General features: G+C 55.7%; 1 protein-coding gene across 1 annotated transcript in view; it reads left to right on the forward strand.

The window, feature by feature from the left end:
* Window positions 1–14,288: 14,288 nt before the first annotated feature.
* LHPP (phospholysine phosphohistidine inorganic pyrophosphate phosphatase) overlaps window positions 14,289–14,552 on the forward strand; it is a 28,057-nt gene continuing 27,793 nt past the window's right edge. The window contains exon 1 of the mRNA XM_056106689.1: window positions 14,289–14,436. Within this exon, the coding sequence (XP_055962664.1) occupies window positions 14,312–14,436 (125 nt within the window). The 5' untranslated portion in view covers window positions 14,289–14,311. The remainder of the gene's footprint in view (window positions 14,437–14,552) is intronic.

Raw genomic sequence — 14,552 nt, forward strand, 5'->3', positions numbered from 1 at the left:
TGGCCCATCACCCCTTTGATCCCCAGTCCCCTGACAGGCTCAAAGGTGCTTGTCTGGCTTTGTCTGAGTTTTGGGTCAAAGCAAGAGACCCCTGGAACAGCCCCCCACCCCCGCGGGCCCCAGGGCTGGGACCGTCCGCCACCACGCCCTCTGAGCATTCCTTTCCCTTTGTCGCTTGGGAATGGGTCTGGGAGACGCTTTTAACTCCGCGGCCAATTCTGAGGCTTCTCCGAGCCCAGAACCACCCCGGACCTCGGCGGGCCCTTTTTTCCCTGCCCCATGGGGTTTCCAAACAAGGGCTCGGCAATTAATATTGTCTGAGCAGGTAAGGGGAGGAAGGGGAGGAGAACCCTTCTCATTAAAGGGGCAGCTAATCCCATCTGCTATTGAGAGCTGCCCGCGAGCTTTTCTCATTCAAACCGCCCGGCCCTCCCAGAGGTGCCACTCAGCGCCCCGCCGACTTTAAAGCTGGGCCCGAAATTCAAGCCAACTGGAGTCCTAAAGGGAAGATGGATTGTGCTCTAAAAGGAAGTCGGGGAAGGAAGTGCTCTGACCCCAGCCTAGGGACCTCCCACCAGAGGCGATGCCCGCCCAGGTCAGGCCAGGCCAGGTGGGCCGCCCGGGTCTCAGCTGCGGCCCAGAAACACTGGAGGGTACTTTGTTCTCTGTTCTGAGCACGTTTCCTCACCCAGTGATCACTGGGTTTCTTTCTTTTCTTTTTTTTTTTTTTTTAACTTCCCTTCCCTCCCTCTCCTGATCCTCTGTTCATTCGGCCTTCTCCCACCCAGCCCAGTGTGTATTTTTTCAGATCGAGGTTCTAGGGCTCCCCAAGGCGCTCCTTGCATCTGTTCTCCTGCAGGAAACACGCAAAAAAAAAAAAAAGAAAAGAAAAGAAAAGGGGGGGGGCAGAGTTCCTGGGACAGTGCACTGTCGCAGACCGACCCCTTAAGGACTTTCCTAATAAGCATTTTCCTTCTTATATCTCCAGTACGTGGTTGAGTGGTGCCAGAAGCTGGGTGTACACTGGCCTCTGGACACTCTCGCCCCCATCAGAAGGGAGAGAACGGACACCCCTACCCCCCAAGGACACCAGCAGCAGGAAGGGGGCCTTGGGGAATGGCTGTTGTGTCACCTGCACTGCAAATGACCGGGAGGCAGGTGAGACCTCTCTCTCTCTCTCTCTCCATCTCATTTGCTCCTTCCTGCGCAGACTGACTTCTCTCACGCCCCAGGTATCCCCGGCTAATAAATACATCCGTACCCAGCCACTGTCCGTCCTTCGCGTGGTTGATTTGTTTTTTCAGCGCGGGCATTAACATTCCGCCCGAGTGCTGTCTTTAAATTGCTTTGATGCGAGGTGGGTGCCAACCCTGACCTGCCCCGATGGCAGGTGATGACTGTAACCAGCTCGGGATCAATATTCATAGCGGGTGTCCTGGGCTGATAACACTCTCCAAGACAATGTTCGCTATCGGCGCCGACAGCTGAGATATCGCGCCATTAGGGATGTTGTGTTGAATAACCTGATCCCTTTCTGGGGCTATTTAATGAATTTCACAGTTTAGACGGTATCTTTAAGGGGAAAGCAAAGGCTATTTTGGAGGTACTGATGCAAATCGATGGTGCCAAGTTTCGCCAGCCATCTGGACCCCCATCCAGAGACCTATAATTCCCCTCCACCGCCCCCCCCCAACACACACCAGCTAGACAGTTGGCTGCTGCACCCTGAGCAGTGCTCACCGGGGAGGGGTGTGCGGTTTGGTTTTTGTCTGGGGAGGCCCACACCTGTAGGTGCCAGTGCTTGGGAATCGCTCCTGGTGGTGCTAGGGGACCATTGAAGGTTCTGGGCATCAGGGACTGGAGTCAGGCCTCCCCCAGGCTAAGCTGTTTCTCTGGCTGTTGGGTTAATCATCTCCTGGCCCAGGACTGCCAGATCTGCAGAGGAGAGCAATGGTGGCACCTTGGATAAAACCTGACGTTGTTCCTGGGGCTGGAGCAATAGCACAGCGGGGAGGGCGTTTGCCTTGCACGTAGCCAACCCGGGTTCGATTCCCAGCATCCCATATGGTCCCCTGAGCACCGCCAGGAGTAACTCTTGAGTGCAGAGCCAGGAGTAACCCTTGTGCATCGCCGGGTGTGACCCAAAAAGCAAAACAAAAACAAAACAAAAAAAAACCCTGATGTTTCTGAAATAAAGTGCAACTGAAATTCTCTAGGTAAAACTGTGAGGGTTGGACCAGAGGGAGAGTGTTGGGGTTAAAATGCAGGTTTTTTTTTTTTTTGGTTTTTGGGCCACACCTGGCAATGACAGAGGTTACTCCTGGCTCTGCACTCAGAAATTACATCTGGCAGTGCTCAGGGGACCATATGGGGTGCTGGGAATTGAACCCGGGTCGGCCGCGTGCAAGGCAAACACCCTACCCGCTGTGCTATCACTCCAGCCCCTTTTATTGGTTTTTGGGTGACACTCAGCGATGCTCAGGGGTTCCTCCTGGCTCTGCACTCAAGAATTACTCCTGGCAGTGCTCAGGGGACCATATGGGATGCTGGGAATTGAACCCAAGTTGGCTGAGTGCAAGGCAAACGCCCTCCCCACTGTGTTATTGCTCCAGCCCCTAAGATGCAGTTGATCCCATTTTGATCCTCAGCACTGCATATGGTCCCTGAGCACTGTGCCAGGAGTACATCCTGAGCACAGAACAAGGGGTTAAGCCTTGAGCACGGTGACCCAGCACGCTCCTGTAACTCTCCTCCCGCCTCCCCAAAGAAGCCCCCTGGTTTGGGCAAGACATAGATGCCAAAGAGCCAAATTTGGAAGGCAGGAATGTCGGCAAAGAGGGGGAGGTCCGCGGTGGGGGTCCCGGTGTGGACAGTCCCTTTATTCAGGCCTCAGCGAGCTGCGTCCCTCATCAGAGCACTCCGGGGCCCGGGGGGAGCTGCCTTCGGGCTTGGAAAGGCATCCACCTGCCACCTGCCTGAGAGGCCTCACTTGCTGAAGGCTTTCCTGACCCGCCCTCTCTGCCTCTTCTGGCCACAGAGTTCCTTTAAGACTAAAGGCTGACGGCCCCGTTTTTCCCACGGGCCTTTGAATTCTGCCAAGCATGGGGTCCCCTGAGAAGCCCACCTTGGCTGGAGGCTGCCTCAGCCAACATTAACATGACAGCCGCTAGATTTGGCTTGAAGAAATCAGTATGTCTTGGGGGGTCCCCTGGAGTGATAGTACAGCCGGGAAGGGCATTTGCCTTGCATGCAGTCGACCTGGGTTTGATCCCTGACCCCTGAACTTTGCCAGCTTCAGCCTAAACCACCCCTTCCCCCCGCCCCAAAGGAAATCAGTATGTCTTCTTGTTTATAAAGTAACCCTATGAAAAGGTTGGTAAAGAAAATTATAGCGGGTGTTGGAGTGGTAGCACAGAGTATAGGGCATTTGTCTTGCACGCGGCTGACCCGGGTTCGATTCCCAGCATCCCATAGGGTCCCCTGAGCACCGCCAGGAGTAATTCATGAGTCCAGAGCCAGGAGTAACCCCTGTGCATCGCGGGTGTGACCCAAAAAGAAAAAAAAATTAGAGAAGCTTGTAAAGAAATACATCAAATTTATAAAAAAAAAAATCAACTTCTGTATCTCGGAAATGTGTAGGAAGTGCTGAGGATGACCAGGCCGTGGGAACTGGAGTGGATTTGGACGCTGCAGATCAGACACTCTTAGGATTTTTGTTTTTGTTTTGTTTCTGGGTCACACCTGACATCGGGAGTTACTCCTGGCTCTGCGCTCAGGAATTACTCCTGGAAAAGATGAAGTCATGAAATTTACATACAAGTGGTACTACATGGAAAGTATCATGCTAAGTGAAAAGAGTCAGAAAGAGAGGGACAGACATAGAAAGATTGTATTCATCTGGGGAACACAAAGTAACAGAATAGGAGACTAACACCCAAGAATAGCTGAGATAAGTAGCAGGAGGTTTACTCCATGGCTTGGAGGCCAGCCGCACATGCTAGGGGCAAAGGCAGCTCAGATAGAGAAGGGAGCACCAAGTAAAGGGTGTTGGGAGGATCCTCCCAGGAGGGGAGAAGCATGCTGAAAGTAGACTATAGACCGAACAGGAATGCCACTCGATGCCTCTTTTGCAGACCACAGCACCCAAAAGGAGAGAGAGAGAACAAGGGGGAATGCCCTGCCACAGATCCAGGGTGGGATGGGGGAGACGAGGGGTGGGAGGGATGCTGGGACCCGTGGTGGTGGAGGATGGGCACTGGTGGAGGGATGGGGACTCGATCATTGTATAACCGAACCCAAGCACAAAAATTTGTAAGTCTACAACTGTACCTTACGGTGTTTCACTAATAAAAATTTTAAAAAAAAAGAAAGAAAGAATTACTCCTGGAGGGCTCAGGGGTGCGGGGGATCAAACCTGGGTTTATGTGCGTGCAAGACAAATGCCCTACCCACTGTACTATCACTCCAGGGGAGCCCCCCCCAAGACATACCCTCCAACACATATTGATGCAAATCCCTGCTATACTACTATATTTTTTCTTCTTGGGCCACACCCAGCGATGCACAGGTGCTACTCCTGGCTCTGCACTCAGGAATTACTCCTGGTGGTGCTTGAAGGACAATATGGGATGCTGGGAATTGAACCCGGGTCGGCCGTGTGTAAGCCCTCCCCACTGTGCTATCGCTCCAGCCCTCCTGCTGTACTGATTGCTCTGGCCCCAAGACATTTTAGTATTAACCAAAACAGTGGGCTTATTTACTTACTTGGGTTCATACTGAGCAGTAGAAAATTGGATAAAAGATTTTGCTTATTTTATTACTATTATTGGTGGTGGCTGGCCACCACCATGCTGAGACCACTCTCCACACGCATGAAGGTACCGGCAGAGGAACAAAGGAAGGAACAAAGGCACGCGGGTCCCGGGGCTGAGATCTCCAAGCCTGCTCGGATCGGGGCTGAGCATCCTCCACCCAGATCCTCCACCTTCCAGTAGGCAGGGGTCACACCCACCAACTGGCCTCCTGGCACCGTGTAATCCCATCAACGGCCAAGACCTAGAGACTATAAAACCCAGCTCCCGGAAGCATCTGATTATCTCATTCCTACTTTGGACAAACTGGCAGGCTACCGAATGTAACCTGCCCACAGGGCAGAGTCTGGCAAACTCCCCGTGGCGAACCCAATATGCCAGATACCAGTAACAATGATGGGTCTCATTCTCCTAACCCTGAAAGAGCCTTGAATGCGGCACTTTTTAAAATCTCAGGGCTAGGACAAAGGGGACGTTACTGGGGCCTGCTCGAGGCAATCGACGAACAACAGGATGGTCGTGATTGTGAATATTATTATTATTATGGCTTGGGAACCACACCTGGGGATGCTCAGGGGTTACTCCTGGCTCTTCCCTCAGGAATCACTCTTTTTGGAGTTCGGGGGGACCATAGGCGATGCCAGGAATTGAACCTGGGTCATCTGGGCACCAGACAAACACCACACCCGTGTTACTATCTGTCCGGCTCCAGTGTTTGAATATTTTCTTTAACCTCCCACGAGCTCCCGAAACAGACACGACTGTTCCCCAGGACTTGCATTTGAAATAATCCAGCTCATGTCCAGAGAGCTCATCCGTGAGCTCAGGGCACTTGTCCAGCATGCAGCCGACCCTGGGTCAACCCCAGCACCTCATTGGAGCCCCTAGTCAGCCGCCTCCCCTGGGGACAGTCACCCCGCAGGAATAGTGACCAACCACCGGGAAAACAGGGACCCCGACTCCTGGAGACATCTTTGAAGTTTTCTGTGCAGGAAACAGATTCGAGATCTTGGAAATAGGAGCAGGAGACGCCAGAGGAGTGGGAGTCCCTCCCCATCTCTGACGCCGCGTGGTCCTGAGCATCAGTCCCCTCCCCAAAAGATGGGGAAGCGCAGGCCGTCGGGGATGCCGCGGGAGCGTATGGCCAGCCCTGCTGGACCCCGCTGGCCTTCCCTGTCCCCAGCATTGCCATCACTCCTGTGGCCCAGAGGTGACACACCACACCCAGGCAGCCGCATTCCCGGGGCCCGGTGCCAGCTGAGCGGGCAGTGGGCACTGTCCGGTGAGCTGCCGAGAGTCAGGATAAGGCTGTGGGCATAGGGAGAAGAAGGGTGGAGATGGGGTGGCTGTGGTGGGTGCTGGGGGGCCAGAAGGGCTGTGTGGGTACAGTCTGGCCTTGCCTCCTTGGCCAGGCCCCCCCCCAGCGCTGGTGTTTGTAGGAGCTCTGGGGGGTCAGCAGGTTCAGGTGTTAAAAGGAGCGGCCCAGAGATGGCTTAAAGAGAAAACGCCAGCCAGGTGCGAGGCCCAGAGGTGGGTCCCCACCACGGCACGCACATGGGTGAGGCATGGCGCAGCACCGCCGGGCCTGAGTACAAAGCCATCAGCCCGCACTGACAAGCAGCGTCTCTGGGAGCAGCCCCGGCACTGACCACCACCGGGGGTGACCCCATAAGAATAGAGAGCAGGGCGCCAGAGAGAGAGAGAGAGCAAGAGGCCAAGGTGCTTGCTTTGCAGGTGGGACAGGGATGAATGCCTGGTACCATACGAGATCTCTGAGCACAGAGCCAGGAGTCAGCCCTGAGCACAGAGCCAGGAGTCAGTCCTGAGCACAACCAGGAGTGTTCCCTGAGCACAGAGTCGGGAGTGAGCCCTGAGTATGGAGCTGGGAGTGAGCCCCGAGCGCAGATCCAGGAGTGAGCCCTGAGCACAGAGCCGGGAGTGATCCTTGAGCACAGAGTCAGGAGTGATCCCTGAGCACAGAGCAGGGAGTGATCCCTGGGCACAGAGCCAGGGGTGAGCCCTGAGCACAGAGCAGGGAGTGATCCCTGGGCACAGAGCCAGGGGTGAGCCCTGAGCACAGGGCCAGGAGTCAGCCCTGAGTACAACCAGGAGTGAGCCCTGAGCACAGAGCCAGGAGTCAGCTCTGAGTACTGCTGGCTGTGACCCCAAATAGCCCCCACCAATTCAAGCAAACTAGATAGATTGAGGCGGGGTGATCACTGGAAGGAATGAATGGTGGTCCCCTACCCTAACCCGAACCCCACTCCGCCCCCGTCTGATTCAGACGGACCGGGCCCCTCACTCTGGAAGGAATGCAGGGAGCAAACTGAAAGCCAGCGGGTACAACAGTTCAAACTCAGCCGAGTCTGTAACAAGCTGGCACTGGCCTGTCTGGGGCCCTCCAGGCAGCAGGGAAACGAAGTGGCCAGCCAGCCCGGGGACGAGGGCCTCCACACCAGCCTTCAGAGCTGCTGACGCCCAGCAGAAGAGAAGCAGGAGCGGAAGAGCAGAGGGAGAGGGTTGACCTTGGCCTGGGCTGGCGCAGCCGGGGGACGAGGAACTGTGAAGCCCTCAGGCTTGGGGCTGATCCCGGTCCCTCATTGCTGGTCTTGGTACAAGTTCTTTATTTCGGGGCTGGAGCGATAGCACAGCGGGGAGGGCGTTTGCCTTGCATGCGGCCAACCCGGGTTCGGTTCCCAGCATCCCATAGGGTTCCCCGAGCACCACCAGGGGTAATTCCTGAGGAACCCCTGTGCATCGCTGGGTATGACCCCAAAAAGGAAAAAAAATTATTTCTATTTCCCAGAGAGCCCAACTGGGCCCGTGGGTGTGGAGCTGCTCGCAGGGACATGTGAGCCCATGTCCCTGGGCCCCTGGGGACTACCCTCGGCTCTCTACTGTCCTCACGGCTCCAGCGGCTGCGGTCCAAGTACTGTTGAGTGCGCTCTGTGCTCGGGACAATCTGGTCCCTTCGTTAAAGCTGCCAGCACCGGGGGCTGGAGCGATAGCACAGCAGGTAGGGCGTTTGCCTTGCACGCGGCCGACCCGGGTTCGATTCCCAGCATCCCATATGGTCCCCTGAGCACCGCCAGGAGTAATTCCTGAGTGCAGAGCCAAGAGTAACCCCTGTGCATTGCCAGGTGTGACCCAAAAAGCCAAAAAAAAAAAGCTGCCAGCACCCCTCTCTGGACTGGAGTGGCGGCGGGAGGCCGGGACCCCAGCGACCAGACACAGGCTGACTGCAGAAATGTGTCCCCCACTGGGCCCCCACTCCGACCTTTGCCCAGGCCGCTCGTCACTTGCACAGGCGGTATGGGCTTCCCTGCCACCAGGGACTCTGCCCAGCTGACCTGCCTCCCGTCCGCTGTGAACAAATACCCGGGCACGTGAGCTGCTGACGCGACCCACTGACCCTCCAGGAGCGGGGCTGTTTTTAGGGCCAGGGACACCGTCACAGGATCACAGGATACCAGTCTCTTATTTTACTTTTTTGCTTCTGAGCCACTTGGCGGTGCTCAGGGAGGACTCCAGGCTCTGCGCTTAGGGATCACTTCTGCTGGGGTCTGGGGACCGGATGGGGTGCCGGGGGTACAACCTAGATTGCCCATAGGCAAGGGTAAGTGCCCGACCCGTTGTGCTATCGCTCCAGCCCCCTGATAAGCATTGATGGGTGCCTTAAAACCAGCACATCGGGGCTGGCAAGATAGCACAGCGGGGAGGGCTTTTGCCTTGCACGCGGCTGACCCGGGTTCGATTCCCAGCATCCCATATGGTCCCTTGAGCACTGCCAGGAGTACCTCCTGAGTGCAGAGCCCAGGAGCAACCCCTGTGCATCACCAGGTGGGACCCAAAAAGCAAAAAACAAACAAACAAAAGAAAACAAAAAAAAAAACCTGAACATCACTTCGGGATCACTCAGTGGTAGAGCACTTATTTTGCATGTATGAAGGGCTCGCGGTTAGCTGAACACACCGAGAAAGAGAGAGAGAGAGACAGACAGACAGACAGAGACAGAGACAGAGGCAGAGACAGAGAGGAAGCAGACAGACAAAGAAGACAGAGAGAGACAGAGCCAGAAAGAGAAGCGGGGAAATTCAGACCTAGCACTGCGCCGTCTTCGGAAATGCAGAGCCAGGCCCCTTCCACGATCCAAATTCAACAACCTGCTTTCATAAGCTTCCGAATGACCCTTCTGTACCTTTGCCGGGGATCGACCCCGGGACCTCACACATGCGAGGCAAAGCGCCTCCACTGCCGAGCCATCCCCCCGGCCCGTCTAGAACCTTTCTCAAGTTTAAGAAGCGCTTCAAGAGCAGCTTCCTCATGGGGGGGGCGGGGGGTGCTCTCAGGCAAACAGAAGTACTGGTGGCTGGAGCGACAGAACAGCGGGGAGGGGCCCGCACCGCATGGGACAGCCCCGACACCCAGTGTGGTCTCCCAGTAACGCAGAGCCAGGAGCTACCTCGAGCATTGCCCGGTGTGACCCCCAAAGCAAGACCAACAGAAGTGCTCCCCCCACCCCACGGGGACTCAGTGCGTCTGCTCTCACTTTCCGGGGACCACAGCCAGGACAGAACAAAGGGCCCCTGAGAGGGGCTGTGGTGCGGCTAGTCAGGCCTGCACGGGTCTCTCTGCCTTCTTTCTTAGTCTTGATCCGCCTGGTCTGCGCCATCGGAGCCCAGGATGTCAGGCACAGCCCTAATCACTCACGTGGCGGCTGGAAGTCGGTGCTCGGGGGTCCGCAGCTTAGGGTCGACTCGGGCGCCTCCCATTCCCACACTTGTCCCTGCTCTCACTGGTGGGAGGGCGAGTTGAACCCACTCACTGAATCCCACACGGGGTCCCCAGGACCGGGATCACCACCCAAGGGCCCTGAGTCCTCCTACCGTCACCTCAGGGGGTAGATTTGCACCCATGGATTTGGGGGGAGGCATTTCTGACCACACAGCAGGAGTGGGGAGCTGTGTGCTGGGCTGGGGCTCCTCTCCCTCTATCCTCTGTGGCCCGGTGGCTGGCACAGAAGCGTTCCTCCCTGACACTAAGGGCAGAGACCCCATCCAGGTCAGGCCGGACCCTCTCGGACCACTTCCCCTCTGGACACAGCCGGCAGCTGGGGCTGACACTCTCTGGGATGAATGCGGGATGCGGTTTGCAACCAGCTGGAAACGGCACAAAATACCGCAGAGCTTGGAGAGGGACGAGGCCCTTGCCTTGTATCCAGTCACCCCAGTTTGCTGCATGGCACGACAAACCCCGAACACCACCAGGAGTGCTCCCTGAGACAGAGCGGGGGTGGGCCCGGGAGAGGGCTCGGAGGGCGGGTGTCCGTGCTCTGCAGGCCAGGGCCCAGGTCTGCTCCCTGCTTCTGCGTTCCTCTCCCATTTCCTCCCAGCGCCAGCAGGAGCAACTGCCCAGCACTGAGCCTAAGGACGGCTGGACCGCTGTCCCCCCGACAAAAATTAAAATTAGCCTCCTCCAGAACCTGGGGCAAGCTCAGAGGTGGAGCATCTGTTCTGACGTTTGAGGCCCCAAACTCCTCCCTCCTTGCTGACTGCATGATTCTCAGCAAGAAACACTGCCACTGTCCTCCCATTGTTCATCGATTTGCTCGAGCGGGCCCACTAATGTCTCCATCCTGAGACTTTGTTGTTACTGTGTTTGGCATATTGAATATGTCACGGGGAGCTTGCCAGGTTCTGCCGTGCGGGTGAGATACTCTCGGTAGCTTGCCAGGCTCTCCGAGAGGGGCGGAGGAATCGAACCCGGGTCAGCCAGGTCAGCTGCGTGCAAGGCAAATGCCCTACCCACTGTGCTATTGCTCCAGCCCCAAGAAACACAAAGCTCTATTTTGTGTGTGTGTGTGTGTGTGTGTGTGTATTGGGGGTGTAAAGGGGAGTTGATTTGGGACCCCATCTGGCAGCGGAGCCAGCCAAGGACTATCCTAGGCCTGTGGTCAGCAAGCACTCCTGGCAGTTCTGGAGGTCGAGGGCATATGTGACACCAGGGACCACACTGGGGTGGGTTGCATGCAAGCCAAGAGTCTTAACTAGCTCCTGCACAGAGGCTCTCTCTGCCCTTTAAAATGTTGCTTTAAATAATAATAATAATAATTAATAATAATAATTATAAAGAGGGCTAGAGCAATATAGTACAGTGGGGTCCCCACCCAAAAAAAAAAAATTAAAGTATACATCCAAATAAGCAGTTTCTATTGACTGGAGCGATAGCACAGCGGGTAGAGTGTTTGCTTTGCACGCAGCCGACCCAGTCGGCCCAGGTTCGATTCCTCTGCCCCTCTCGGAGAGCCTGAAGCTACCGAGAGTATCTCGCCCGCATAGCAGAGCCTGGCAAGCTCCCTGAGATGTATTCGATATGCCAAACACAGTAACAACAAGTCTCACGATGGAGACGTTACTGGGCCCGCTCGAGCAAATCGATGAACAACAGGAGGACAGTGCTACAGTGCTACTATTGTGTTCAATGTACCACTTTTCAGCTGTGGAACCTGAGTCTCCTGCAGAAATCACCATAAAACTGTGTCTTTGGGGGGTCTGTCTGGGGGACCTCCCCTCCCCTGTGGTGCCGAGGGGTCACTGCCTGCCCCGCCATCTACGCCTCAGCATGCAAAGCACGTGCCCAAGTGCTCTGAGCTAATCTCCTTGGCCCTAAAATGAGTGTCTTAAAAGAACATGATTTTGAGGCCAGAGCGATAGTACGGCAGATAGGGCACTTGCCTTGCACGCGGCTGACCTGGGTCTGATCCCGGGCATCCCACCCGAGCACCGCCAGGTCAGAGGTGATTCCTGAGCGGAGCCGTGAGTGACCCCTGAGCATCACCAGGTATGGCCCTAAGACAAAACGAAAGAACACAATTTTACCTGCTTCTACTCGCAGAGCTGGAGCGATAGCACAGCGGTAGGGCATTTGCCTTGCGTGCAGCCAGCCCGGCCGAGCCAGGTACGATTCCTCCACCCCTCTCGGAGAGCCCGGCAAGCTACCGAGAGGATCTCGCTCGCATGGCAGAGCCTGGCAAGTTACCCTTGATGTATTCAATATGCCAAACACAGTAACAACAAGTCTCATGATGGGAACGTTACTGGGCCCGCTCCAGCAAATCGATGGACAACGGGAGGACAGTGTTTGTTTTTGTGTTTTATACTTGCAGAGCTAAAAATCTTTAAAGTCAGCGAACTGGCTGGAGAGAGAATGAGACAGGCCATCTGTTGGCATGAGCTTGGGCTGTGCACGTCCAAGGCCCTGGTGTGATCCCCTGCAGCCCATACGGTTCGCCAGCACCGCCAAATGGTCCCCTGAACGCCACTAGGCGCAGCTCTGAGCACAGAGAATGGAGTAACTCCTGAGCACTGCAGGACGTGGCCCCAACAGAAACCCAACACATCAGAGAGCTCAAAGGGTGAGTGCCCATGTTTTGGGTGCGGGAGATGGATCCCTGGCACTGCATGGTGAGTGCCCACGTTTTGCGGGCTGGAGGCGGATCCCTGGCTGTGAGTTTCAAAAGAAAACTGTGGTGGGCTCACGAGGGTTCAGTGGCTGAGAGCCGCCTCCTCAGGCCAGATGACAGCGACAGACGGATGAAGGACCCAGGGAACAGAGAAACAGGAACTGGGCCCCAGGCTGGTCAGTAGTCAGTTTATTTCTCTCTCCTCCCCAGCGCAGTCCGATCTCTCCCCTTACGGCACAACCCTAGTCGGCGCGGTCACAATCGTAGTTATAGTTTTGGTCAGAGTCCCAGTCATCACAGTTCCCTCATCCTAGTTACCTCATAGATCTCAAAGTCCTCTACCTTGTGACATTTTTTTTCCTCGTTTCATCACAGTCTCATAGTCCTCTCCTTCCGGTCATCGCCGTCATCTAGTCCTCCTTCTAGTCCTCCAAGTCCCAAAGTCGCCAAAGTCCCAGTTCTCGTCCTCCCCTCTTTCCCCTGACAGCATACTTACATAGAAACCATGAAGGGTGGGGGTACACATAGGTGAGGCTGGACATTGTCATAACAACAAGTAGAGGTAAAGCCACTCCTTTAGGAGATTAACTCAAGAAGAGAATCTCATCCAAGGTTTCAGCAGTCCAGATTACTAGGAAATTCAAAGGCGGGATTCCACCCAGGGTGTACTGCTTTCTCCTTTCCTCAGCTAGCAATCCATTTAAACAATCATAGTAAATTTACTTCTTATAACATTTCTAGTCGTTTTGTATAAACACAGTAAGAGTTATATTAAGCTTAAAGGGTGGCTCTTCCTGGGGACATCTCAGTATATATCCCAGGTCACAGTCCTCAGGCCAGGTTAGTCTCTGCTAACCCCAGCAGGGCCCTTATTCAGTTACTTCTTTTGGGGGGTCATGACAGAGTTTGTCCCAAGACCGTGCTTTTTTTTTTTTTTTTTTTTTTTTTTTTGCTTTTTGGCAATGCACAGGGGTTACTCCCGGCTCTGCACTCAGGAATCACTCCTGGCGGTGCTCAGGGGACCATACGGGATGCTGGGAATCGAACTCAGGTCGGCCGCGTGCAAGGCAAACGCCCTCCCCGCTGTGCTATTGCTCCAGCCCCCGACTGTGCTCTTATTAGACTTATGGCACTTAGCTTGTCTCCCTTCGATGCCAGGATAGCTTAGAGCTTGCCCTGGGTACATCCAGTCCCTTCGTTTTTTTTTTTTTTTTTTGAATTGTGAGGAACTAAGAGCAACTGAGGCTTAAGCCAAGTAAATATGGATGCGCAGGAGTAAATATTATTTCGGAGTCAATTAACTCCCATGTTACAAAAAGCCTGGCAAGCTCCCCGTGACGTATTCGATATGCCAAACACAGTAACAAGGGTCACAATGGAGACGTTACCGGGCCCGCTCGAGCAAATCGATGAACAACGGGAGGACAGGGACAGTGACAGTTACAAAAGCCTAGCATCAACGGTCTTCCTGCGTCTATACGAAAAGGAAATTGCTAAACCGTGCAGATGACACAAAGGAAAGAGAAAAGCAACATCGGATTATGAGCGCTTGATGGAATTTCAGGGGCACTGTTGTGGGAGTAACTCAATAAACTTAAGCTCCCTGCGGGAGGAGCAAGGACAAGCCAGCGTTATCCAACACTCAGGGGTTATGCTGCACTCAGGAACCAACCCTGGCGATGCTCAGGGGACCATTTGGGATGCAGACCCAACCCTGGGCAGCCACCTGCAAGGCACACGCCCCTCCCACTGTGCCATCTCACCAGTCCCCTGTATCTGCCACTTTCCCCCATGCCCCCCGGTTATCTCGATTTGCCCTCTGCCCGGCCCAGAGAGCTGCCCACTGCTCTCGTGGGGCCCCCGAGGGTGACCCGGGAGCAGCTGGGAGCAGCTGGGAGCCGGGCGGGGCCTCCAGGCCGGGTCAGCGTGTGGCCTTCCCGGAGAAACTACATTTCCCAGGAGCCTCCGCGCGCCGGCGCAGGCGCACTCGGCCGCTGCCGGTTGGGACTGCCGAGTCTGAGACGCACTTTCAGGCGCAATGGCCGCGTGGGGCGAGCGGCTAGCTGGGGTGCGCGGGGTGCTCCTGGACATCTCGGGAGTGCTCTACGACGGCGGCGAGGGCGGCGGCAAGGCGATCCCGGGCTCGGTGGAAGCCGTGGCGAGGTGAGGGGGGCCGCGATGGCCGCCACCGGCGTCAGGGGGTTCGGGTGGCTGCGGACGCGGGGCGGGACATCCGCGGGAGGCCCCGCCCACCGCGGAGCCACGCCCACCCAGGGAGG

This window comes from Sorex fumeus, unplaced genomic scaffold (genome assembly GCF_029834395.1).
Source record: "Sorex fumeus unplaced genomic scaffold, SorFum_2.1 ptg000142l, whole genome shotgun sequence".
NCBI lineage: Eukaryota > Metazoa > Chordata > Mammalia > Eulipotyphla > Soricidae > Sorex > Sorex fumeus.